The 25,181-nt window shown below is 32.7% G+C and overlaps 1 protein-coding gene across 1 annotated transcript in view; it reads right to left on the bottom strand.

Annotated features, from left to right (window-relative positions):
• LOC107449749 (ubiquitin protein ligase sneaky) overlaps positions 1 to 21,277 on the bottom strand; it is a 42,775-nt gene extending 21,498 nt beyond the window's left edge. The window contains exons 1-12 of the mRNA XM_071186096.1: positions 21,130 to 21,277; positions 20,762 to 20,878; positions 18,246 to 18,368; positions 13,444 to 13,647; positions 10,908 to 11,047; positions 10,759 to 10,827; positions 9,998 to 10,065; positions 7,217 to 7,395; positions 6,227 to 6,354; positions 4,025 to 4,179; positions 2,811 to 2,910; positions 606 to 701 (exon numbers count right to left, since the gene is read on the bottom strand). Of these exons, the coding sequence (XP_071042197.1) occupies positions 606 to 701; positions 2,811 to 2,910; positions 4,025 to 4,179; positions 6,227 to 6,354; positions 7,217 to 7,395; positions 9,998 to 10,065; positions 10,759 to 10,827; positions 10,908 to 11,047; positions 13,444 to 13,647; positions 18,246 to 18,282 (1,176 nt within the window). The 5' untranslated portion in view covers positions 18,283 to 18,368; positions 20,762 to 20,878; positions 21,130 to 21,277. The remainder of the gene's footprint in view (positions 1 to 605; positions 702 to 2,810; positions 2,911 to 4,024; positions 4,180 to 6,226; positions 6,355 to 7,216; positions 7,396 to 9,997; positions 10,066 to 10,758; positions 10,828 to 10,907; positions 11,048 to 13,443; positions 13,648 to 18,245; positions 18,369 to 20,761; positions 20,879 to 21,129) is intronic.
• Between the last annotated feature and the right edge of the window lie 3,904 nt (positions 21,278 to 25,181).

Genomic DNA, 25,181 nt, shown 5'->3' with positions numbered 1-25,181 from the left:
AACAGATTCCCTTTCTCCTTCCGACCCGAGCCGAAACCACTCCAAAACAGTGACCCCGCACCCCTACTTGAAATAGTCATACCTCGTTACCATGGTCACAAGTCCAGACGAATATCTGGAGGATTTCTTATTTTAGACAAACTATACCTACACATCGTTACACAATTTGGCTTCGCAATTTTGTTATTTGAGCTAACATTCATATTAGAATACGAATGTTAGCAAAGCTAACATTCGTATTTGAATTAATACAAATTTTAGTTGTATTTAAATACGTTTAGACTCAAAATAATTTCTTTGTATTGAGCATGTAAATGATCAGAAATAAACATATCAAAGAATTATTTGTTTAAGTGCCACAATCTTTAATAAGCAAAAATTATATCCATAGTCCCAATTTCTAACTTTACCGGTCCATGATAAAACACTGAAATATTTCATTGGTCTTTCCAGTAAATCAGGTTGAGAAACACTGCTGAAAAGAATCCTTAGCTTTTTTATACCCGCTCTAAAGCTTTAAATTTTTTTTTCAATCAATACTAACATAAATTCTTAATGATTGTATGATAAAACACATAAAAAATGATGAAAATTTAATTATTTACTAGTTTGGCTTTCTCATCCTTTGAGATCCTGACTCTAAATGGCTCCACCAACTCTATCTTTTCACCTTTTTTAAGAGGCAGCAGTGTCACTTTATCCTAAAAATATAGCTCATCTATAGGAAATCATCTCAAAATGCCGTCTTATGTATTGTCTGAGAGTAGGATACTGATCACTTTTAATACTTAAAATTTATGCATGTTGTCATAGTTTCAAAATAAATATAAACTCTTCTCAAGGTTATACCTTCCTTTTTCAAGAAAAATCTCCAAAGATGATCCTTCACAATTTTGATCCTCAACAGGGAATATTGCTACCCTGCTTTGATAATCCAACTCGAACTCTTAACGGTAGAACAGTATAACAATGATACCTCACATTTTCAGTCTCTTTGTAGACTGACCAAAGTTGCCACCCACTTGCTCACTGACCATTGCTAGCGATGCTTGACTTCGTTGTTCTATTGGGAACCATGTCTTTAGGATCAGTCCTTTAAATGAAGTAGATACTTTATTCCAATATTTTTTCTCTATTTCTATGTCCATTGGATTTACAAAGATACTCTAAGTTTATGTATATATTATGCTAAATTTATGAAGCCTCCCTATCCGAGTGGTATCTCCCGCCAAGTGAAGTGCAAAACGTGGAGGTAACGGGTTCGAATCTCGCTATCACCCTGGATGTATCTTTGTGCTGTCCTTCTCTGTATTGTGCTATCTGTCCTTCCATTTGACAAAGGTTTATAAGCCTAAATTGAACACACAAACCTGCAAATGTATGTAATTCCAATAAACAATAAACTAAATTTATGCATATACCATTGCTCACTTCGCTCGCCAACTTCCAGCTATTGCTAACGCTATAAAAAGTTTCTTGACGACGAACAGAATATTGTCCAAAAGAAATTTATAATTTGATTTCTCGGAAAATTGCAAATTTTACATTGAATTTGCTTAGTTTCTTCATGAACATCTTGCACTTTCACTTTTCCATCATCATTATCAACAACAACAACTCAACTTCCCTTACAACATATAGGATGAAAGCGAATAGCAATGGAGTACTTGTAGTTTATTTACGTCACACTAGAGCTGCACGATGGGCTATTGGCGATGGTCTGAGAAACACCCCTGAGGATGATCCGAAGACATGCTATCACAATTTTGATCCTCTTCAGAGGGGATGGCACCCCCGCTTCGGTAGCCCGACGACCTGCACGCGAAGTTGAGCACTTTAAAGTAGAACAGTTTAACGAAGACCAATACCGCACATCCTCGGTCCCTACACAGACAGGTCCAAGTGGTCACCCACCCGCACACTGATCGTAGCCAGTGATGCTTGACTTCGGTGATCTGCTGGGAACCGTGTCTTAACTATCAGTCCACTGCGGGACGCGAATAGCAAAGATCCTCTACTTCCGTATTGGAACCACAAACTTTTGGATTTTAAATTCTCAGAAAACTGAACATCTTGCACTTTCACTTTGTCATCATCATCATCAACAACAACAACAACTCAACTCAATTCCCCTTAAAGCACACAGGATAAAGGCGAATAGCAAAGTTCCGCTACTTCACTCTACCCAAGAACAGAATATGCCTCGTCCCAGTTCAAAATTAAATATGTTTGAAAAAGAATAAAACTTTGATCACACATATAAATTACGTTAATGCAAGCATTGCAAAATGAAAATTTTAGAAGAGTAACACTGGCCAAAATGTGTGGTGGAAATGAATCATGCTGCGTTACATTCGACAAAAGTATTATATAACTCATTATATTTAATAATTTATAGATTTTAATGACTTAATCTGCTCGGTGCTTTGTATATTTATTTTTAGGTTGCATTAAATTAAAAATATTAATTGTTTTTGTAATTTCACTAAGAAAAGAATGATTGTGTTACTTCTTATTCTATAATATGCTAGTTTTTGAAGAAAAAACTAGGACTTAGCCTCTTGAAATTTCAAAGAGCTTTAACCTATTTTTTTTAATTCTTGATAGATACCTATAAACCATATTAACTTAAATCTTTGTAGTCATCTGAGTGTATTGAAAGACAACGGGAGTTTCAAATTTAAAAAAATAACACTAAAATCCAAAATTCTGAATTTTTAAAAAGTATGGATATGCTTAGTATAAGAATATTTCTCTCTTCTTATAAATATATATTGAAATTCATATTATGAAAAAAAACAGATGCTTACCTGTGCTTTTCTTCTTTCATCAATATGACGAAAATATGAAGTTATGTACCTATTGTCGAACTCTATGTTCCTTAAGTATTGATCGCAGTATTTACGAGAGCTTTAAAAAAGAAAGGTAATTAATCACAAAGTTTAAAATCATAATGTTACTTAAATGTGAAATCTTTCGAAAAATATCGGTTTCATTGACAAAAACTAGAAGCCTCATGCTCATAAGAAATTTTGCCCAGCAAAAAAACATTGGTAAATTTTGAACGAAATGGTTTAAATCCTTAAAACAAGCTTCATTTTTTAAATAGAATCTATTGATGATTATTTTAAATGTTATTAGTTAAAATGAGTAAGTGGCTTAACAAGAATTGTAAAGCTATTTAGTCTAAAATTAAATTAATTTCATTCTAATTTTAGTTCGCAGAATTGTTATTATTACATCAGACTTTCCTAAGCAACTATAAATGCAGTAGAGAAAAAAAAATGAGGTTTAATTATGACTTTTATTTAAGTTAATAACAAACGAAAAGTTTTTTTCATAGTAAGTTGCACAAATTCTTATATAATTTTAAATTGTATAGTTTTTAGTTACAAAATCCAAAATTTAACTGAAGTGTTAATTTAGGGAAATTTAAAAAAAAAAAATTTTTTTTTGCTCATAAACTGTTTGATTAAGATAAAATTTTGATTTTGGTACTTAAAATTACATGGTTAAAATTAGGTACAAATTTATCGATTTAAATGTTCAAAAATATTAAAATCATCGTTAAAGAAAATAATAAAAATAAAAAGTTTTGAATTGTTTGATTTGCTTAAAATAATTTCAGAATTGTAAGGAGATGCGTTAAAAATAAGGTTAAAGAGCGCAACCTAATAAATCTCTGCTAACTAAACTATTGGGTACATATTTCCCAAATTGAAGATCCTAATTTCCTGCCGGTGAATATTGTGTATGTTGTTTCGGAACAACAAAATATTCCATTTAGAACAATAATTCTGTTCTATCGATTTGCAGTTAGAAATATGTACTTTTGCTTACTATAGCATGAACAATAAAATACTGTTTAAATTTAACTAAATTTACTCATTTTTACGATTTCTATTTCATTTTATACACACGATAACGTGCAATATTCGGGATTGCGATTACGTGCATAATTTCATTAAAACCAATGACTGACAATCGTGATGCAATGATTAAAATGATTAATATTTGAACATACGTCTGGAAAACGAAGATAAATGTAAAGGTGAGAATTCTGGTTGCGAGATTAAGAAAAAATTCTAACGTTCGTTTCTTCTTTTCGAACTGATATTTCAGAGAATGTCCAATATCTTGAGGTGTAATTTGATCCACTTTTTCCGGCGGGATATCTAACTGTAAAAATAAAGAGTAGTTTTTTTTCATATTATAAGAAAAAGGCATTTTTTAAATACATATTCAATGATATTTCACGAAATTGCGTTTCCTAATATAATGAAGAAAGATTGTATCTGTGAGCTTTAATGTGATAAAGAATAATTTTAGGGATACTATCTTAGGGTTTTCTAGTGTAATTAATAATTTAGAGATTTACGTATTTGAAATCTAATGAGATATGATGTAATTTTGAAGATTATATTCTGCGGGGTCTAGTATGGTGAGTGATTAATAGGATTGTCCTAACGCTTGCACCCTAATATGATGGAAGAGGAATCAAATGTAGACATTGACTAACATATTTTTAACGTATATTAGACATTTTTTAATGATGTCTAGTAATTAGTAGAGCTATTTGTGTGAAATACATTTTAAATAAATGGATTGTTTTGTAAAAATAAAACAAATATTTTATTTTCCCAGAAGTTGCACAAATATTAAGAAAAAAAACCAAACGACAATTTAATCCTCAGTATATTTACTTTGATTTCATAGAATAATATTTTTGATCGATTTTTAAACATGTTTTTCTTGAAATCGTGCCTAAAACTAGCGTAGCTAAAAAATATGCTTTTAAAGCTTTCATACAAAACAAGCATCCCGCAACAGCCCGTTATGAACCATAGGCTCCATAATTTCGTGACCATTATTTCATATCCGTCGTTGAACAGCCAACCTGATTCTGAGTTTACGGCTAACAAGTTCAATTCCGTAGTCTTGTAATTTTGAACCCAATCCAGAAGTCAAGGAAACTCCCGTGTCAGTACCCCCAGAGGTGTGATTTGATATGGGAACATGGTGGCCCGACAGACTTAACTTGCACCAGTCACCAAGGGGAAGGAGAATCTTCGCCCGACAGAAATCAAACCCACAACCTATTGGACATAGGGCCAGTGCCCTACTAAACCAGGCTATCCTGGTCACGTAACCATGATTGTGGAAATGTGGCTAGCATGAGCCGTGGGGGCTCAGGGGATAGAGCTTTCACCTTCCAATGAGGTGACCCGGAATCGAATACGAATTCTGAATTCGGCTCGCAGTGACATAAAATATCCTCAGGGGTAGATGGATCATGGGTTAGAGATCCCTTGCCATCAGGTTACCGTGGGAGGTTTTCGTGCTTTACCTCTCCGTGTAACGCAAATGCTGGTTTGTTCCATTAATAAGTCTTCCACGAAGGCCAATTTCTCCCAATACTTGATCCAGAAATTCCTTTGCCTTCTGAACTGGATTCAAAATTGCAAGATTATGGAGTTGAACATTAATAGTCGTAAACCCGAAAATTGGGTCTGCTGTTCAACGACGGTTGCAAAATATAAGAAAATGTGGTTAGCATTGCGCACAGGTCGCCTTCACTTCCTAGATAATGCATTGATCTGAAGATGAACGGGCTTAAAGCCGCCATTCGGAATCGATCCCTAGTGCTTCAAATTAACATTTCAGTGCCTCAACCACTGGACCGTGGATAGAATATGGGTAATTTTTTCAGTGACTTTTATGATATGCATAAAACAAAATCTAAGTTAATGTATGAAGCAAAAAAAAACTTAGAGTTCAATAAAAGGTTTTTGATAATGCACTGCATAACATTATGTGGATTTTAAACAACATTTTTCAGGTACTTTATTTTATAACTAAGTTTTAATAAAAATAATAATAATAATGCGATTCGAGCTTATTTAATCTGTATATATGTTAAAACCGACAATAATGCTGCAGCTACTAGAAGTAATTCATGACTTAATGAATTTTTCTGTTGCGTATCTTTTTTTTAACATTGGAAAACATCAGATATGAGAGGATACTATAATTTTTTCGTGTAAAATATTTTTTACAAGTTTAGTTTTTTTTTTCTCTCAAAAGGAATTTTATTCAGACTAAAGTGGAAACAACGAACACCCTTAAAAGTTGTCCATGAGGCACGTAAGTTATTCTCAAGTTCAATTCCAGCTAATTATCATAAATAAAATAATTTAACTTTCAAACATCAATTTCTTACTCATACTTTGTAATGTACTTGAACACCGAATTCCTTGTCAAATTCTTTCTGAACTTCATCCGCTGTGTCCATGCTTTCTCCGAAACCGGGACTCAAGGCATCTTTTGAATCACAAGCTCGCTTTCCCATAAATGCTACGATACAATTTGATACTATATTTAGATAGTATATAAGAAATTATAGAAAAATATGTGTACACACTTTCATTTTAATGAAAGAAACATTGAACATAAACTTTAAGCAAGCGCTAATTAACGCTAACTTTTACTTTATGTTTTAAACTTTAATTAGCGCTAACTTTTTGAAAGTGGTTAGTGTATTATCTTTTACTGTACTTTCTTTAAAAAAATAAATGCAAATTTTTAAAAAGAAGATTTTTTGTTTCGTTTGAGTTAAACATATCACGGAAAAAAAATTTATTTTAAAAAAAAATAATAATTTCATTTATTTTTATCTTTTACGTTTCGTTACAGAAATAAATTTAAAAAATACATAACCCAACAACAAAATTAAAAAGTCTGTGATTATCTCTAACCTAGCTCTAAAGGAAAGTCTTTATAAGTGATAAACTTAAAAATCAAAATTTAAAAAAAATTACCAGAAAAGAGTCATTGCCATATTAGTTAAATACAAATAAAATTCTCCCAAAATGAAAAAAAAATATGAATAGTCCATCAAAATAGTATTGCTGAAAAACAATAAGGTCAAAAAATGGTTATTTTGTCAATATTTTATCAATATCAGTGAACTGAACAAACATGATTATTAGGCATAGTTGATTCAATTTTCAAATCTAAATGTCAAAATTCATAATTTAAAGTGCAGAAATTTCAAACAGAAATGTTTGTTAAACCGGCTTAGTAGTTCCTGATTTAAAAAATTGACCTGAAAGCTGGCCATGTGAAGTAGAAGAAACAGCCGTGACCCTTTAGGTGATCCCCATATAATAGATGCATTCATTAAATTTAAAATTATAAATCAAACACTTTTTCTTACCTCCAGCAATATCACAAATGAAAGTGAGCTTCATGGGCCAACACAAGAGATATCCTATGACTGGTAAGTAACTATGACAACGATCATAGGCTGCACCAAAGCTTTTATAGCATGCTTTAACGCCTTTCGTGAAAATCCCTAAGGAAAGGAATGAAAAAGAAGAAAATATTATAATTGTACTGACAAAAAAAAACTTCACATTTAAAATAATGACACGGTGAATTTAATCTAAGCTATTTAGTTGTATACAATACTCTGGTTGACTCTTCCATCAAGAGATGGTGGATAGAGGGTTAGCCTACAACGTCTTAAGCTTGAGTTCGATTTTCCGTTCAAAAGGCTGTATGACTGACCAGACTCTAATCTTGTATCAGTTTATAGGAATCCTATCGGATGCTATATATCTAGTGATTATGAAACGAGAATAGTCCATGCCCGTTTAGATGTGATGCGGATGCTGAGTGATTACAATCACTCTATATTTGTGTAATGTGAAAATATTGTATTTGGATCATCCTTCAGGATGAATCCCAAACCATCGCCAATTAGTGTAGCTTTAGTGAAAAGTTTACTTTGCAACAAAACTTTGCATAAGAAGCAATAACACTGTTTCATTTCAGTTGGGTCCCGCAGTGAACTGATAGTTAAGACACGGTTCCCAGCAGATCACCGAAGTCAAGCATCACTGGCTGCGGTCAGTGTGCAGGTGGGTGGCCACTTGGATCAGTCTGCGTAGGGACCGAGGATGTGCGGTATGGGTCCTCGTTAAACTGCGCTACGGTAAAATGCTCGACTTCACGTGCAGGTCATTGGGCTACCGACGCGGGGGTGACATCCCCTCTGCAGAGGATCAAAATTGCGATGGTATGTCTTCGGATCATCCTCAGGGATGTTTCCCAGACCGTCACCAATAGCCCATTGTGCAGCTCTAGTGCGACGTAAATGAACTACAACTACAAAATCATTTCAATTGGAAATTTGTAGTTTAAAGAAAAGTGAATTCAGGTGACACAAAGGGGAATCGGATGTTCTATCACAGTTCTTGCCTAATTTTTTGTAACTTTTCCCAGAATTTATTCTCTGTACTACTATTCCCTTATCGAATAGGTTGTTCAAAGCTAAATTTTGTAAATAGAGAAATAATATGAAACATTAAACATTGCATTAACAATGCTTAAAACGTTTTTTTTTTATTTTTTTTTATTTTTTTTTTTATTTTTTTTTTTACGGCAGGGACTGAACTTTCGTTTTTCACCTCGGAAGATGCCGGAAGTGTTGCGGATTTAACGTTACCCAGTGAGCACCTGTCACGGAGGCGAGCAACATAGTATTGGCTTAAATGATTAACATGCCTAAAACGTTGTATTGGCGTTATTGTACTATACCGTTCGTTACCTTACACTTAAATGCACAAACATATTTTTGCGTTTTTTACACTAAAAGGTTTCAATTTATATGAGTAACGCATTATATAATTACAAAAACAACATCGTTCATTGAAGATTTTTAATACTTCGTTGAACGTTTCTCTGAGTTTTCTCGCATCATTCTTAACGTATTTTATCTCATGACTTTCCCTCAAATCCGAAAGCAACCCAATCGCACAATAAATTAATTACGCAATTATTAATTAAATAATAATATTAAATAATAATAATTAAATAATAATAATTAAATAATAATAATTAAATAATAATATTAATAAATAATAATAACAATTACAGCGGGAAGATTATTATGAAAAAAAAATTTTTTTGGCTACACTTATAAACATTAATACCTGATTAATACATCTTAAACATTCATATTTGAATTTTCGATTCTTTATTGTGAATAAAGTTGTGAAGCGACCTTTTTACTCTTTAAAAATCAAGATTTATACATCAAAACATAAGTGTTGCTACCTTTAAGTGAAATTTTCTTGAACGACAGTAAAACATAATAATGTATATACTTACAAAAATTCTAATAATTAAATGCGAAATTAATAAATTATAATTTATTTCTGATATGTCAAGTAATAACATGACTTAAAAACTTAGTTTCAAATGTCTTGTCTAAGAATAATTTAATGCCTTTCTGAAGAAATTTATTGCCTTATTGAGAAAAATCATAGAGTTATTTATTTTTTTCACAGAGATATTTTTCGATTTGTTCCATAGCTTGATGTTTTAAAAAGCTCAAACTCCCCTCGACAAGTGAAATACAAATATGATTCATATGCAAATATTTGATATTGTCATGCGATATATTATTAGTAGCTATCAGATTAATCTTTCATTCCATTTGTAGGAATAAAAAGTCAAATGTTGTTAGCAATCAAAAGTGTCATAAAATTTTTTGGTTAGTTACTTTTTCAGAAATATGGGCATGGGTTTACTATTATGAATGTCTAAAATTTATTATTTCGGGTTTATTAGTTTCTGGCTCATTTGCATTTGTGTAAGAAAAATGAAAAGAAATAACATTGCTTTGAATAAAAATAACGATTAAGTGATCTTTAATTACTATTTTTATAGCTTATAAAATATTTCAGTAAGTTTTACCATTATAAAACAATTGTGACCATAAATTACAAAAGTTAAGAGACCATGAATTAGAAAATTGTAATTTTAAAGTTTTATAACTTTACAAATGCAAATAAATTTTTAAGTTGTGTCTGAAAAGTAAAACTTTTTACACGTGAAAAAATAATGTGAAAAGTGTTGCTTTAGGTATTTATGTAATTTTAATAACTAACAATTAAATTTCATTATTGAGTTAATTAAGAATACATATTACAATAAGGAATACACTTTATTTTTTCCCTTTTTCTTTTTAGAATTCAATTCCAAAAACGAGTACCATTGCTGAACGCACAAAATTAGAATAAAAAGCAATTTCAGAAAACTAAGCTCTTTAAGCTGTTTCTAAGTAGCAGATGAAAAAAAATGCGGGATTTTTTTAAAATTCTTCGTAAGGAGATTTGCTTCATATTTTTATACTATATCAAAATATCACACAACACATACTACTACCGAAATAAAACTAGAGAAACTACAAAAGAAAATTTTATTATCCCAGATTACGGTTTTACCAANTGCAATGATTTGAATTCCACTTGTACCTTGATGGAATTCAAATCATTGCAAACTCAATTATTTGGTCAAATAGAACTGAAAGAAATTTTGAATATATGACAAAATAGAAGTTTAAAAAAATTCGTCAGTTATTATTTTTTTTAGTATTTATACCTACTAGAAGTTATTAAGTTCAGTTTCTACCCTTCAGTTTCTACTGATTAATTTTTATAGCTAACCTTCATAATTTTAACTCTATTTTTCTCGAGTCAACATTCGAGCTACAACATTGCTGTATATGTCACTATTTTATTCATGAACGAAGTTCTTTGTTCAACCCAAGATTTAATCAGCTCGAAATCTGAATAGTAAACTTCTGAAATTTTAAATGAAAAACTTCAATTGAGGGCCAGCTCAGTAAATGACATAACTAATTTCAGTCATAAATGCCTCTCAAAATTAAGCTAAACATGAGTAACTTACCTCTTCTTCAATTTCTTTGTAAGCTCCTTCGAATCCTTTCGTACCATCTTTTAATTTATCTCCTGCACCCTGGAAACAAACAACAGACTATATTTAAGAATATTCTTAAGCTTCAGTTCATATGTTTTAATAACATTCAGTCAACATACCACGAGATCCCAGACTATTTCTTTCACCGGTTTAAACATGAGCTTAAAGCGTTTCACTGTATGGTTGTAATTTAATGATGCTATGCAACTTATGACACGGGTCGATTCCTTTGCATTGCTAATAATATTTTCTAGAGGGCCTGAAACACACAAAAAATACAACAGCTCTTGACACTGAATCCAAGAATACCCAATCTTGAAATTGAATCCAAGAACATTGAATCCAAATGACAAAAACTAAAAAGCTACATTTTGAAAACGCTACATTTCTTAGATTTAAAAAAGGCAGCAGAGAGAAAAATGGAGCATTTATAACCTGCACATTACTAAAAGAAAATTGACCCCTGAGTGATGAGTCCCGCAGTGGACTGATACTTAAGACATGGTACCCAGCAGATCACCAAAGTCAAGCATCACTGGCTGTGGTCATTGTGTGGGTGGATGACCACTTTGATCAACATGCGATGGGACCGAGGCTGTGTCGTATTGATCCAAGTTAAACTGTTCTACCGTAAAGTGCTCGACTTTGCTTTCGGGTCGTTGGGCTACCGAAGCGAATATCAAATTGTGAGATCAAAATTGTGAAAGCATATCTTCGGATCATCCTCAGGTTCCCAGGCCGTCGCCAATAGCTTATTATGCAGCTCTAGTGAGACGTAAATAAATTACAACAACTACCATCCTGAGTGAGGAAAAAATAAAATATTATCAAAACATAACATTTCACTGTCTTATTTTATTTTCATTCTATATTTATTTTTTATTTGAACAGCCGATCTAATTTTGAATTTACGACTACCAATGTCCAACTCCGACGTAGCCTAGTAATTTTAAACGCGATCCAAAGGCCAATGGAACTCCTGAATCAAATATTGGGAGAAATTTGCCTCCGTGGTGGACTTTTTCATGGAACTAAGCCGCATTTGCGCTACATGGAGAGTAAAACTACGAAAACCTCCCATGGTTAGCCTGACGGCAAGGGGACTCTAACCCGTGATCTGTCTACCACAGAGGTTATTTTACTTCAGCACTGAGAAGGTTGCTAGCAGATTGCGTAATTAGTACAAAACAGCCATCATGGGATTCGAGACCGGGTCAACTCATTGGGAGTCTATCGTTTTATTCCCTGAGACGTATTATTATCAAGAACATATAAGGGGGTGTTAAATACTCAAAAACCAGTTCATTTATGTAACAAATCGTAAAAACACTCGGGATACACCCTTAATAGCAAGATTGTTTTAACTCCACCTTTGCTGTGAGAATGAGTCGTCAAATTCTGATAATTTTTATTTCACTTATACAAATGATAACAATTATACAATCTTCCAATCTATAGGACCTCGTAATTTAATTTTTAACAAGATTTTAAAAATATATATTAAAAGTATTGATTATGTGTATTTCATGCATAGAATATTTCTCATTTTGTACTTTTCAGAAGTCTAGAATTAATACTTAAAAAGCACTTTGGTTACCATACGCAAATTGAAAGTCTTACTAATACCTTTCAGTTTTCCCCAATAGGTATTGATTATTTGATATAACCTACTTTCTTAATGATTAGTCAGGTTTTAAAAATATTTTTGTTTTTCCCTTTATTTAATATAATTATAAAAGTCTTAAATTCATATTTCAACATGAACTATTTTTGAAACACAATTCTAAAAACATGTAGTTACTGATTTAATTATGAAACACCCATTCTAAATTTTCCTGATGCAACCAAGAAAAAATAAGAAACAAAATTATTACTTAATGAAGTCATTCATATCGATGTATCGTCATTATCAAGATTTCTTAAGCATAACAATAACACTAGATTAAAATGAATTTTCGTGATATGATTTTCGTACAATTAACATCCAACGTACGTTATTTACCGACAATGATAATATCACAATCGTTATTGCAATCGATAAATATCTAAAAGGATAATATCAGGGGTATAATCGAAAAAGGCAGTTATTGAACACATTACCTTTTGGTAACGGTAATTATTGATATTATCATGTGTGTTGATAAATTTTATTCGACTTACGAACATAGTGACTGCTTCATTTTATAACTGTCGTTGAACAGCCGACTTAATTTTAAGTTTGCGATTACCAATGTTCAACTCTATAACTTTGTAATTTTGAACCCAATCCAGAAGACAAAGGAACTTCTAATACAAGTATTGGGAGAAATTTGCCTTTGTGGGGGTCTTAATGATCGGAACTAATCCGGTTTTTCGTTGCATGGAGAAGAAAACCACGAAAACTTCCCACAGTTAGCCAGACAAAAAAGGTACTCTCATCCATGATCCATTTATCCCTGAGGATATTTTACGTCAACACGGTGGTCGGTGCGAGCCGGGTGGAGAATTTGTATCTACCAGCCATTTGTATCTACGATTGCACTATCTCCTGCACTATCTCCTGAGCCACCATGACCCACTTAGTGACTAATGCTAAAATAACGTAAAGTGGAAAAATATAGCGATATATAGTGAAATATCAATTTTTTTCTAATGACATACCGCAATATTACTCACCTGTAATAATCATGGTTAATATAAAAGTGTTGATGTATGCTCTACCAGTTTTACCACAGAGGGATGGAATGGTTAGGAAGCAGATGCACCTGACTTGAGTTGAAATGGCATAGCCTATTCCCATCCACAGCATCAAAATCATTCCCGAAATGCGAGTTGAAAAAGGATTCAGGCGAAGTCTTTCTATAATTATTTTTTGTAAAACTACAAACAAAAAGAATAAATCAATATCCTTTTCAAACGGTTTAGTACCGTTTGAGAAATACTAGTGCTTCTCATTTTAAGAGAGAGTGGAAAATTTTCTAGTGTCTTGCGTTTAAAATGAAAAGGGTTGTTCTGCTTTAGGCGGTGAGTCTTGAGGCTACCATAATTGGCTTATGAGCACGCACATCTGTAGCTACAGTAATACCTGGTTTGTCTACAGGTCACCTCACACGTCTTCACACATCAGTACTTTTTTTCTGTATTAGGCCTTGGGGAGTATTCTTCCCATCAAACTTCATTCATTTTTAGATGTCGGCGGGAGGCAATTTTCCAGGCTATGGTTTGTGCAGCCATTTTCTGATAACTTCATAGAATAAAATAAAAAATCCCAAGGAAAGGCTTTGCTTACATAAATAGGGGCAACAATAAAGATTTGCGAGGGGTCTAGAACAGAAATTAACGCTGTTAAGCTATTTACTCTTATGCGTTGCACGTTCGTTCACTTGATCATTTTTCGTCGAACTTATTTTTTCGCTGCAAAAACTGAGGGACAATATCTCTCCGAATAGAATGTTGTACAACACAAAAAACTGCGTGAAGGAACATTTTTTCAAGTTAACACGAAATCAAGCTTCCATATACAATTTAAAGGATGCTTTTAAATCCAGAAAACTTTCAATATAAAAAAAAAGTCGGTTTGGCGATCAATGTGCCTGCCTGTTAAGCCAATGTTTACGGGTTCTAATCCCGCTCAGGGCATGGATGTTTCTTATTGTATCTTGTTCTCTGTTGTATAAATGTGGCACACCCTACCAACGGTTCCGGGACAGTGTCGTGCGGGTAATTTTTCTCACTTTCACGACGAAAGTTCAAGGTGTCCACCGGGTAATAATAAATCAGCAACAGGCCCGGCATTTTCCGAATCAAAGAACGAGAGGTTCAGTGTCTACCATTAGAAAAAATAAACAATCTAAAAAGTTTAAGCCAGACTCACGCGCATTCACACCAAACGTTAAATATTTTCGCTACATTGTTAGCACATTTTCTACATTATCTATGGAATGATTGCAATTGATTGAGGAATTGGCGTGAGTTCTGTTGTTTTCTTCAATTCTGCTATCTACGAACGCAAACAAATATTCGCCTTTAAAATATGTATGTTTTTAGTCGAGTAAAAAGGATAGTTATATCGTAGTTTTTAAGTCTCTGTAAACTGCATTAAGTAATTTTATAATGCATAATTTCTATCCGCTTCTGCTCTGTTAAGCCTAATTCGAACTCGTCTTAATATTCCTTTTGTGCTGCGTGAATGTCAGATCTACAAATTAATTCTATTTTAAGAATTAGTGCATTCTAAATTTATGTTTCTTTTTTTTAATTGTCTCGTAAATATAACTTGACTCTTGTACGTATCGTATCTTACTACAAATATAAATATTCATGTAACTGAAAACCAAAAATAGTGGCAGCTACCTTAAACCAAGTAGTGTAAAAGAACATTTTTGGGGTTTCACTACGACAGGAAGTGTTCTTCGTTCTACTCCACTTTGGTGTCAAGTAGTTACCACTATATTTTGTCTTAAGAGACAAATTTCTTAAGGTGCTGTTATAAAACACGGGATTTATAAATTTTGCTACTTATGAGGACAAGAGTTGATGTTTATGGTCCCTTCTTTACAGTACGTAAAATTTTGAAAATTTCTGACACTTTCTCATGAAAAAAATGTTCTTAAATATCAATTTAGTATTAGGTGATAAGCTAAATTAATTTCTTTTCACAAATTAAGCTCAACTCAAAAAATACTTTAATATAACATTAATAGAATAACAAGAGCCCTGTAAAGGGTTAAGAGTGCTGTTTTTCGAAGCTTTGTTACCTAGAAAAATAAAATTGACTCACTTTAAGTCTTTAAGTTCTCACTTAAGTCTGGAAACAAATCTTTACTTTTAATATATATAATTTTTTTTTTAATATCAATAATTTGTCAAGATTTTCTCCTAAATAAAAATCTTTAAAATAATCAACTGCCTCAAATTTGTAAGCTGAAACAATGCATTGTTGGAGTTACTTTTCAAATATTAAAAAGTTAAATTTCAAACGCTTATCACTTTCCTGAAAGTATCATACTTTTCCTTATATTGACGTTTTAGGTCATTTTAACAATTAGCATATAAGGCTAACATATATGAAGGCAAATCTTGACCTTTTAGATAATCATTACTAACAATAGTTAAAAATATATATTTATTATTATTCGCTTGAAAGACTTTTCACAAATTGACAGTTAAACTGAAGTAAAGCTTTTTCATTCTGCAACTGCTTCTTCAGACATACTCTGCTTTTTGAGTAAGCTATCAATCAATAATGCTACATTATCATAATACTACATTATCAATATGCTACATTATATCAATATCAATAATACTATATTATTCTAATTGTAATAAAATAAATTATTTTGGATTATATGAATAACGAATAAGGATCCGAAAACCTTAGCTTCGACAGGAAGATCTTTTCGTTTAAATAAAATGCAGGAATAAGAGCAAGTATTAGCCACGCAGATGCAATGGAAACATAAATACTATTTTTGATGATGTCTATAATTATAATTGCTAATGCCGATGACGTTTTTCTAAATTATACTTAAGAAATATTGCATTTAAAAAATTTATTTTTATAAAAACGAGGCACAACGCAAAATGGGAGGAATGTCTTTGTTTCATTTTCTGAGAAAATATTTGCCTCAACTTCTGTTGCAATTCAAAGCTAGAAGAGTAGTTTAACCAGTAACAAGCCTGCTTATTTTTTCGTGTGCGAAGGTGAAAGTAACTTCAAAATCGGTATTTGTTTAGATTTGGAACTTAGTTGTTGTTGTTGACGACGTATGACTGTTTATGCAGAGGGGGTGAAATTGTTCTTGTTTTCCAGCGGCGCCATCTATGGCCAAGAATTCGACTTCTGCCACACCATACATGACACCCGTTTATAGGGCGGACCCATTCATACATCCATTCATTCATCCACAGATCGTAATTTTGACCTGAATCAGAGAACGATCGATCTCCAATCCAGTACCCCCAGAGGTATTGATTTGTTATGGGAACATGGAGGACTTTAGCGACTCGACAGATTTAACTTGCATCAGTCACTTTACTACACGGGGAGTCTTCGGCCGGCGGGGTTCGAACCCACGAACTCTCGGACATGGGCCCAGCGCCCTACCGACCAGGCTTTGGGAACTTAGTTGCGGCAAATAAATACTTTTTGACTATAATTTCGGTTATTAGTTTACTTCACTATGACAGATTTCAATTAGAGTTTCTTTAGATTTGGTGCGAAGCTGTGGCAAATAAATATGTTGTTGTTGTTATTGTTGTTAATTTACGTCGCACTAGAGCTGCACAATGGGCTATTGACGACGGTCTGGGAAACATCCCGGAGGATGATCCGAAGACATGCCATCACAATTTTGATCCTCTGCGGAGGGGATGGCACCCCCGCTTCGGTAGCCCGATGACCTGCGCGCGAAGTCGAGCACTTTACGGTAGCACAGTTTAACGAGGACCAATACCGCACACCCTCGGTCCCTACGCAGACTAATCCAAGTGGTCACCCACCCGCACACTGACCGTAGCCAGTGATGCTTGACTTCGGTGATCTGCTGGGAACCGTGTCTTAACGATCAGTCCACTGCGGGACGGCAAATAAATATGTTTTGGCTATAAGTTCGGTTAACCAATTTATTTCGCTTATGCCCCGAAATGAAAAGATGGTTAGTTGTCCATTATTATTGCATTTCATATTACGTTTCATACCTAATACATGTTATTGGCATATTAAATGTATAATCTTTCGGTAAAAACAATTTTTTTTTTTTTTTTTTTTTTTTTTTTTGTATTTACTTTAGTCTTAATTTCTTCTAAAATGTTTTATTTCGTATTTTGCTTTTTATAAATATTTTGGGGAAGTAGGCTCGTGATATTTCAAGTAAATAAGATAAACCTCTCTTAAAAAGATAAATAGAGGGATATTGGTAACATTCCTAAAAGCTTGCAATATTTATTTTGCAGACAAACTAGTTATTGGATCCACAAATATTTCTTTTCCGAATTTCTTTCTCCAAGAAAAGTACTAAAACCACAGTTTTTACACTTGAGGGAAAGTTGAAATTTTTTAACTATGAGTGTAAACCATTTTGCAAAGAATTAACTAAGATTTAGAACATACAAATTACCTAACACTTTTGAATTTGCTAAGCTTTTTAAAAATTGCCAATTTGGCGAGATCTTACCCTGAGATGAATGGTTTTTAATTTTTGCAAATTTTTTAGAGTCCAGATAATGCAGTGTTGAAGTAATTTTTTAAATATTATATATTAAAAAATTTATTCATAAAAATATTACTCGTAAAAAAGAAGCGTTTTTTCGCATGGCGTCAGAGTCTTCAAAAATCAGTGGGCCCACGAAGTTTTTCCTTTTTCATCAACCATCTCAATTAAAATACCATAAATAGAGAAATAACATTTCTGAGACTGTCTTTATAAGGAACTTGATATTTAGCCAACCAAATTTATAATCAAAAAATGAATACTTACTATATCCGAAGATTAAGCCTATTGGAAATCCGAACATCCCCTTAATGGCTCTGTATTCTGTTCTCTTGCTGAATAGAAGTTTGGAAATGCACGGACTACATCTGAAAAACCATTTTAAAATACCTGCAACAAATACATTGTTTAATTTTAGGATATCACAAGTGAAATATACAAATATATAATATTCTTTCCTTGTTTCACTTTACTTTTTAAAAAAAATAGAGTATAAGCGTAGAAAAGCATTAAGTTATTCAAATATATTTTTCGAATATATTTGAACTAGTTCAACGTTACGTTAAGTCGAATATATTCGGCGTGCCGTTTATTTAGCAGTCGAAGAGAAAACGTCCAAGCTCTTCTCATAGTACATTGGCTACATAAAAATAATATACTAAATATATGACTGTATAAAAATAATATTTTAGACCTTTTAATAAAATTTCATTGCATTTTTATTATTCTTAGCAGAGACATATTGTACTATTCAGACAAAAATAATAATAAAAAAACTGATTATTTCGTTAAAAATTATCAAAATATAAAAATGTAATATTGATAATAGAGCTATTATATAATGATATTATATTTTCAGATTTCTTTGATTATTTCCAGCATCAGGACTGATTTCGATGAAATTAAGAGGAAAAATAAAATATTCTAGTACAAAAAAAATATCCATTCAACAGTTATAATACATACGAATGATAGTGCCTGAAACTTTATTGGAATCGCAAGGTATAAAGCAGTTGTTACATAATCGAACAAAAAAATTAACTCAGAAAGAGTTTAGTCCTCTCCTAGATAATTTGCAGTAGTATACAAGCTGTTTGTTTGTTTATATAGGACATAAGTCAGTTTATTCCTTCAAGGAATAATTGGTTCCATTCGCTTAGCAACGCTATTTTCAAGCCATAGGTAGTTGTTGGAAGGGTTTGCTAGTTAGCATTGCCCTCCCTAATGTTTATTCAGCGAATGTCACCACTTGGAGCCCTGAATTCACCTTTTCATAGGTGAAACTGTCCCTGATTTCACCTTCACGGACGAAAATGCCACATAGAGCAGCGTCTTGACAATAATAATCTTTTTAAAAAAAAGGAGATGTTGACCAAATAGGTTGACCATTCAGATCTGCAGACTTAAAGAGTCAGTAAGTGTCTAATTCATTCTGGTGAGGAAACTTACAGCAAGTAAATCAAATCAAGATCATCTAAACTAAAAGCCGTGTTGCTTTGCGAAATCCATGAGTGGACCCAATTAACACAAGATCACCTAGCTTCTTAGTCTTATTTCTAGCTAGTCTTATTTCCTTCATAAAATGACGTATGCCTGTATACTATTGAAAATAGACAGAATAGACAGACTGAAAGTAGAATTCATCTCTTTTTTCTTCAATTACAGAAAACTGTTATAAATTGTAAAATTACGCGTACATTTAAACACAAATCACAATAATAACTTTCATTAAAAAAGTTTTTATTATTACATCCCGGTTTGACTGTTTAGTTTCTAATTGCATTAAGTTTTATTTAGGGTTAGTTTATCATCTGATAACAAATATTTCAACTAATTTTTTTAATTATTAAAACAGGTTTTGCATCATGTTTAAGTTATTCAAAGTCTTTTTTTCTATTAAACAGTAGTATAGAATAAAACCGAGATTTAGTCAATCGGACCAATACGGGTAGTGTAAAAGGCTATAAGTTAAAAAATGTTAGAATACCAGGAAGATTAGATACAGTACCTCAACTGTAAAAAAAAAAATAGGTACAAGATGCCTGAAACAATGCAGAAAAGCGTGATCAAAGTGATTTTTGTACTTGAATTTGATCAACTAAATTAAATTTTAAACTATTTATGCTCTTTGATTTAAAAATCCCTGTATGTATAAAGGTTATAGTATTAATTGAATGCTATAAATAAATATTTCAATCGGAAAAAAAAAATTTAAGACCATTCTTTCAATATATACTTCGTTTTATCCGACCAGGTCTCAGCATTCTCTCAAAAAATTATTAGTTTTCCTACCAAAATAATTTTTTTTGTACTAAATAATTTCTATTTTTATTAATTAGATAAAAATGTAAGCATATTCATTAACGTAGTTGCTTGAAAAAAAATTAAAGAATCAAATTCGACCAAATGTTCCCTACTATCTAGGAACAAAGATATGTTACTAAAAAAAGATGGAAATATTAAGAAGGAAATAGCTATAAATTTTTAAGTTTGTAATGTATTTAAAATTGTCGGAAAGAGTTGTAGAGTAGATATGATGCTTTGCTTAAGTTCATTATTTAAAATAAAAAAATAAAAAAATGAGATAATTGTTTTTTCAAAAAAAGAAATTCGTAAACAAAGTGCCTAAAAACTTCTTTAGTGATCGGGAGCTCGCTTAATGTGTGATGATAACTAATAGATTATTGAAACCCATACCCAATATTAAGAAACTTATATTTTACATATCTATTAATGATTTATTTTAGAAAGTGTTTTCAATGGGTGATTGTTATGGAACTTACCTTTCTCTCTTCTTCTGTATCCATCGACTCTATGACTTTTAGATTTTAATCTTTCTCTTATAAGCTCTTCGGGAATCTGTATTGAAGAGCTGCTTTCTTCTAACAAGGAATCTATCTCTAAAAATATCACATAAATACATTAAATTCATTCAAAATTCTGCCACGCAATTGCAAAAATCTGCGTAAGTGACCTAAGATTCAAAATTGAAATTTTTATGCATTTTGCATCTTTGTATTGCGAAGAAAAAGTTTTCAAAAATAAATTTTATTTTATTAGTTTTTTGAAATTCTATTTTAGAGTTCATAGCATTGGCAATAAAAGGAAAATAGTTGTCAAGCCACTTCATAATCAGTCGTGAAGCACTTACGTTGTTTTGGTTATTGGTTATTGCAATTACATAAATTTTCAGGCTTGTGTGCTCAAAATAGGCTTATAAACCTTCGTCAAGTAGAAGAGGACAGATAGCACAATAGGAGAGACAGCACCAAGTAGTACCGCCCGAATTCACAAATCTCTACGTTGTTTTTTCAATTACACGGCAGAATTGATTAAAGGTTACAGACATGGTTACAAATCACAGCATTCACAAACTTGAAGGGGAGGGTTCAATTATTTATCTGACTCTAGTTTAAGTAGATGAAACTTTTAAAATAGTTTTATGCTGAAAATAAATTTTATAATACTTGATAAAGAACTTTATGTTTTATGATTATTTTTCTTTCATTTAATAATAAGCTTTTAAGTTTCTATATGTTGCGTATCTATAACAGCATTGAATTTAACAAAATAAAATGCAAAATAGAAATTAGGTTTATATTCTTTTTTGAATAAATCATGAGAGATGTGTTTATTCCTATTACAGAAAGCAGACTTTTTTATTCTTGCCCCTTTTAGCGACGGTGGGAAGAAAACGATATTTTCGAAAAAGGACCGCGGAGGACCATTCACAATGGATGCGAAAAATTTTCGTATGCCGATTCGGAGATGCGGACGAGAACTTTATTGGTGAAATAAATTTATCCACGAAAAAAACGAGCCAATCAAGTTCTCGCTCAAATCTACGAATTTGCATTCGCGATTTTTCATGTATAGTTTTTCATTATGTTCATTCAATATATGGTAGTAGTAGCTCTATTTCATTGTAGTTGCTTTATGCCGAATGGAAAACTAGATAAATTTTCATTGCGAGACTTATCTAAGTTAACTGTTAACCGAGCTTGAAGTCAAAACGTAAATATTTTCCTCATAATGCTCCTTCATCATTGTTCTGAATATGAACAATAACTGGCTCTGAAGCCTGCAAAGAGGTTTTCCTTTTCTCAAGCATACACAAAGCAGAACTTGTTTTGTACTAGAATCGGTTAAACCTTTTTTCCTTGCATCAGAAATCACCTTACTTATGAGGCAAATATAAGCATTCAAGCCCAAACAAGGCTCCGCTCCATTCGCGTTGGGAATTGAAAATTCGTAAAAGTTGTTTCCAATCCATTCACATCTGGATCGGTTCACAATTTCCTAAAATATATATTAATCTAAAATTCGCATTTCTATGCAATAAATTACATTGTAAAAAAATGTTGCTTGATATAGGATGAGTCAATTATATGATGAGTCAAATCTTAAAAATATTTTTTAATGCTGACCTTTCTCACTCTCTTTGGTTTCTGTTGATGAGCTCTCTGAACTCTCTTGCTCACTTGACTCGGAACTTTCTAGCTCACTGTCATGTGGTCTTAGTGGTTGTACTTCACTTGCTTGGCGTTTATTGGGATCGTCATATGTCCGTTTAATCTCTCTCAAATCTTTCCGCTTTTGGGATTTTTGTTTTTTACTATCCTTCTTTGCTTTTCTTTTTTTGAGAAAGGAGAAGAAAGGTATTTTTTTCTTTGGCGCATCAAGTGTTGAAGATTCTTCATCCGAAATGGTATCTTCTTCTTCTTTGGGAACAGTAAGATCAAAACTAGACTGTTTTATCTTAAGAGGCTCTTCAGCTTTGATGTAACCGCGAAACTCTCTTCCAGGAAAACCATCCTCAGCCATTCTTATTTGTATTCAAGTTCAAATACTAACACTTAAGTTCTAAGAAAATTGTACTATGCTCTATGATTAGCTTATAACTCATGTAGAGGAGCTTTACGTTAAGTTTTATCAAGGCTATGCTGGATCACAAGATTTGTGAGCAATTTACAAATAAATCAAATCCGTTAAAATTCAATGTTATTGACTGGCAACAAATTATTTCTGTTGTTATATTTGTGTTGTTGTTGCTTATGCCCACTTGACCAAAAGAAGCATTAAATCAAGTCCATGAACTCATCCAAAAAGCTCCCAAAGCTATGTACTATTGCAGCAGGGTTGGAGACCAGGTGGCTCTTCTGGCAGCCAATACACGATAGGATGTGGGCAGGAGCAGACTGGTTCACATTGCACTTAGGGCAGGGTGGATAGACTTTAAGGCCCGCAACGTGACGTTGGGATCGAGTGTGTCCGCTTCTAAGTCTGGCAAGCGCCGTTTGGACACGCCTATTGCTTGCCCTGATCAGAGCAAGACCAGGCCGGCCTCCCCCATACCAATCATGCACAGGAGATTTTTTCCAACAGGAACCAATATCTTGCCTAGTCCGGGTTGCTATTTCTGAGAAAGAAAGAAGGTCATCGCCAGCAGTATCTCTATGGCTGCCCTCACGGTTGTTATATTTAATATACGATGTTGCTCATATTTTTTCGTTAGATATATAGCTCCATTATTGTAACCAGCTTCGATTAAAAAGACTTCCAAAAACCGTTGTGCTTTATACTGTAAAAGGGTAGCTCAAGATTGTATGGTTTATCGTAGTTTTTTTTTTCTTTCCTAACATTATACATTTTTCTTTTCGTTTTTTTCTACCAAAAGTACGCCTTGGGTAATTAATAAGCTATCCTGCGTCTACCTAAAATTAAAAAACTGGTAGCAAAATTTTAAAAAAAAGTCTGAAACTCTAATAATTTTTTTAAAAAAATAGTTCTGTTTGAGAATCTCTACGAAGGATTCTGTTCTCAAAATACTAAATTGAAAAGGAAAAGCAATAGGTTTTCAAGGATCTGTATCAAAAACAATTTATTTTAGATATTTTTTTCAGTGTTCTTTTTTTTTAAAGTTTCAAATGATCATTATCAATAATATTGATTAAGCTTATTATTAATAATAGTACAAAGAAAAAGCCCGTTAGTATAAAAGTAGGGGGCTTCATCACCACTCTCATTTTATAAATAAACATTTTCCACGCTACGATACAAAAGTAAATGATAATTTCTCCATGTTATGCTACCCACATTGCTATCGTAACTTTCACCATTAGTAGAGGACAACAGAAATTGTTGATCAAAGTCAGCTTCCCGTCTTGATTGTCACATAGAGTTATAATTCCCTCCTAATTCTAACTCAAACGCTATTTGAGTGAACACGATTTAAGATTTACAGCGCATGCTCACAAATTTCCTATATTTTATGTCTCTAAGGGATTAAAAAAAACGAAGTTTGCATTACGGTTGACTTAAGCCTAAAGCAAATTAAGCCTAGCAAATTTTCTTTAATTGGGTACTTACAACTCGGAAATGAGATTACTGCTGAAATCACATGGTTGTGCATGATGTGTTAACTTAACAAGGTATTTTATCACCCTAAATCTGTACTGATCGTACTGATTGCACACAGTGGACTGTTCATAATACACGGGTCGCAGTAGATCATCGAAGTCGAGCATCACCGAAAAGGGTGAACGTTCGGATCAGCGACCACTTTGATGAGACTACGAAAGGACAGAGGGTGTACAATATCAGTCCTGTTTAAACTGTTCTATCCTAAAGTATATATCCGGACTATTAAACTGCTTAAGTCATTTCTTCCGCAGTGGATCAAAATTGTAATGGTATTGTCCTTAGATTTTACTTACTCCGTCGTCAAAAGACCATCGCGCAACGATAAAAAAACTGCTACTACAACTGGTGAATGCTTAAGTTTAGAAAATGAATAAATAAAGAAATTAAAAAATAATAATAAAATTTAATCGCATTATTGCGATCACAAGTATCCCATTGGTCAAATGAGTTACAGTTTCATATTCTCTCATATTGATAAAGATGATTTGCCGTTTTTTTTCCCCGCAAGCACGTGACTATACAGCCCTTGTAAGCCTGAGTTAATGCATCTTTCGTTGATTTGTTTCAATTCTTACCTTTTCAACATACTTTCATCATAGTATTCTGAACTAGAACCCTGAATAAGAGAGGCCGACTCGTCCGCCATTTCGGAGCAAAAACTTTCACCAATGCGGACGAGCTACAAGATTTGGCAACCTATCGCTACAAACGACGCTAACCTCAAATAGGATACTTCTTAAAGAAATGACGTGTTTTGTGTACAGTCCGCAAAAAAAAAAA

This window comes from Parasteatoda tepidariorum, chromosome 1 (genome assembly GCF_043381705.1).
Source record: "Parasteatoda tepidariorum isolate YZ-2023 chromosome 1, CAS_Ptep_4.0, whole genome shotgun sequence".
NCBI classification, from domain to species: Eukaryota; Metazoa; Arthropoda; class Arachnida; order Araneae; family Theridiidae; genus Parasteatoda; species Parasteatoda tepidariorum.
The sequence above is the reverse complement of the archived record's forward strand: the minus strand, read 5'-3'. Positions and strand labels throughout refer to the sequence as shown.